We start from the raw sequence: 2,111 nt of genomic DNA, 5'->3' as shown, positions 1-2,111 counted from the left end.
GGTTTTGTCTCTAACTGGTCCTCTGTGTCCTCTCAGTGTGCGGCGGTCCGTCCCTCAGTCCTCTACAGAGTCCGTTCCTCTGTCTGGACCTGGTCTACATCTCAGTCCTGCTGCAGGAGCTCGGCTTCCCCCCGAACAAACAGTTCAAGGTGAGGAACCCCACAGGGTCTGGACCAGGGTCTGTATTTTATGAATCTTTCTCTAATGTGTGTGTGTGTGTGTGTGTGTGTGTGTGTGTGTGTGTGTGTGTGTGTGTGTGTGTGTGTGTGTTGCAGCTGGCGAGGACCATCGATCAGGTGGAGACCAGTTGGGCTCTGGGAGCAACTTTTCATTACATCGAGTCCCTGAAGACACACTGAAGCTTTTATTGTGAAAAACCGACGCGTTGCGTTCAAGTCTTCTGAACAAAGTGACCTCACAGAAACCAAAGACACTCGAAGGCAGCGGTGGGAAGTCACTACTCATGTACTCAAGTACTGCACAAGTTACTGAGTATTTGTATCTGTTCTTGTACATGAAGTTGTTTTTTAATCAGCTCTACTTTGACAGTCAAAGGTAATATTATAGTTAGTAAGTACACTTTGATGCTGGTACTTTAGAACGCATTACTTGTAATGTAGTACTAGTACTTCCTCCTCGAGTACTTCCTCCACCGCTGCTACAGATATTATATATAGTTCTTTATAATAACTTTACCTCCAGGTCGTCAGAAGCTCTGCATCACTTCTTCTATTGTTGAATGTTTCAAACTCACCTCTGTGCCAAAAATATGAAGTTTTGTTGTTTTTCTGATGTATGATGCGTTTTTATGAATAAATACATTTATGAATTATTAAATCTGATTTAAAATCATTGACATCTGACTAGTTAACCACAGTAAAAGAGAACTCTCCAGTGAGACCAGTAGGACACCAGTGAGACCAGTAGGAGACCAGTGAGACCCGTAGGAGACCAGTGAGACCAGTAGGACACCAGTGAGACCAGTAGGAGACCAGTGAGACCAGTAGGCACCAGTGAGACCAGTAGGAGACCAGTAGGACACCAGTGAGACCGGTAGGAGACCAGTGAGACCAGTAGGAGACCAGTGAGACCAGTGAGACCGGTAGGAGACCAGTGAGACCAGTAGGCACCAGTGAGACCAGTAGGACACCAGTGAGACCAGTAGGCACCAGTGAGACCGGTAGGACACCAGTGAGACCAGTAGGACACCAGTGAGACCAGTAGGAGACCAGTGAGACCAGTAGGACACCAGTGAGACCGGTAGGAGACCAGTAGGACACCAGTGAGACCAGTAGGACACCAGTGAGACCAGTAGGCACCAGTGAGACCAGTAGGCACCAGTGAGACCAGTAGGAGACCAGTGAGACCAGTAGGACACCAGTGAGACCGGTAGGAGACCAGTGAGACCGGTAGGACACCAGTGAGACCAGTAGGCACCAGTGAGACCAGTAGGAGACAAGTAGGAGACCAGTAGGACACCAGTGAGACCAGTAGGAGACCAGTGAGACCAGTAGGACACCAGTGAGACCAGTAGGACTCCTGTAGGAGTCCGGAGTCCCTCTGGTCTGAGGTCTCTGGTCTGAGGTCTCAGGTCTCAGGTGGATTAATGTTCCGATTGTTTTCTCCCTGAAGGACTTCCTGTTTTTAAATAATCATCAACAGATGATCAAACAGTTTCTGAGCTGAAGACTCTGATTGGCTTAATGTCTGCAGTCGAGAACCAATCAGAAGATCCAGTCAGTGAAGTACTTTTACTTTTGGTACTTTTACTTCAGTAAGAGTTTGAATGCAGGACTTTACTTATAACTAAGTACTTGTACACTAGTATAACATCATTCAGCAGACGCTTTTATCTGACACGCTATACTCCCAGACAAGTAGTACTTTTGGTACTTCAACGGACCCTAGTGGACCCAACGGACCTTAGTGGACCATTTAGAGCCATTAGACCCTTGTGGAACCATTAGACCCTAGTGGACCAGTAAAGTCTACCGTAGGCGTTGTTTCTAGGTCCAGCTCCCTTCTGGTGGCCTCAGTGAGGCACTTGATGAAATGTTTTCAGTGTTTTACTTCTTTTCTTTAAATTCTGAGACTGAATGAACTACAACCTC

The 2,111-nt window shown here is 46.9% G+C and overlaps 1 protein-coding gene across 2 annotated transcripts in view; it reads left to right on the top strand.

Annotated features, from left to right (window-relative positions):
• The window catches only part of entpd6 (ectonucleoside triphosphate diphosphohydrolase 6), a 13,675-nt gene extending 12,838 nt beyond the window's left edge, over positions 1-837 (top strand). For both annotated transcript variants that reach the window (XM_068734478.1, XM_068734476.1), the window contains exons 13-14: positions 37-149; positions 276-837. In XM_068734478.1, the coding sequence (XP_068590579.1) occupies positions 37-149; positions 276-359 (197 nt within the window). In that variant the 3' untranslated portion in view covers positions 360-837. The remainder of the gene's footprint in view (positions 1-36; positions 150-275) is intronic.
• Positions 838-2,111: the final 1,274 nt, after the last annotated feature.

Source organism: Cebidichthys violaceus, unplaced genomic scaffold, assembly GCF_023349555.1.
Source record: "Cebidichthys violaceus isolate CVI_PGR_0920_01 unplaced genomic scaffold, fCebVio1.0.p SCAF_64, whole genome shotgun sequence".
NCBI classification, from domain to species: domain Eukaryota; kingdom Metazoa; phylum Chordata; class Actinopteri; order Perciformes; family Stichaeidae; genus Cebidichthys; species Cebidichthys violaceus.
Note: the sequence above shows the minus strand (reverse complement) of the source record. Positions and strands in the feature narration are given on the sequence as shown.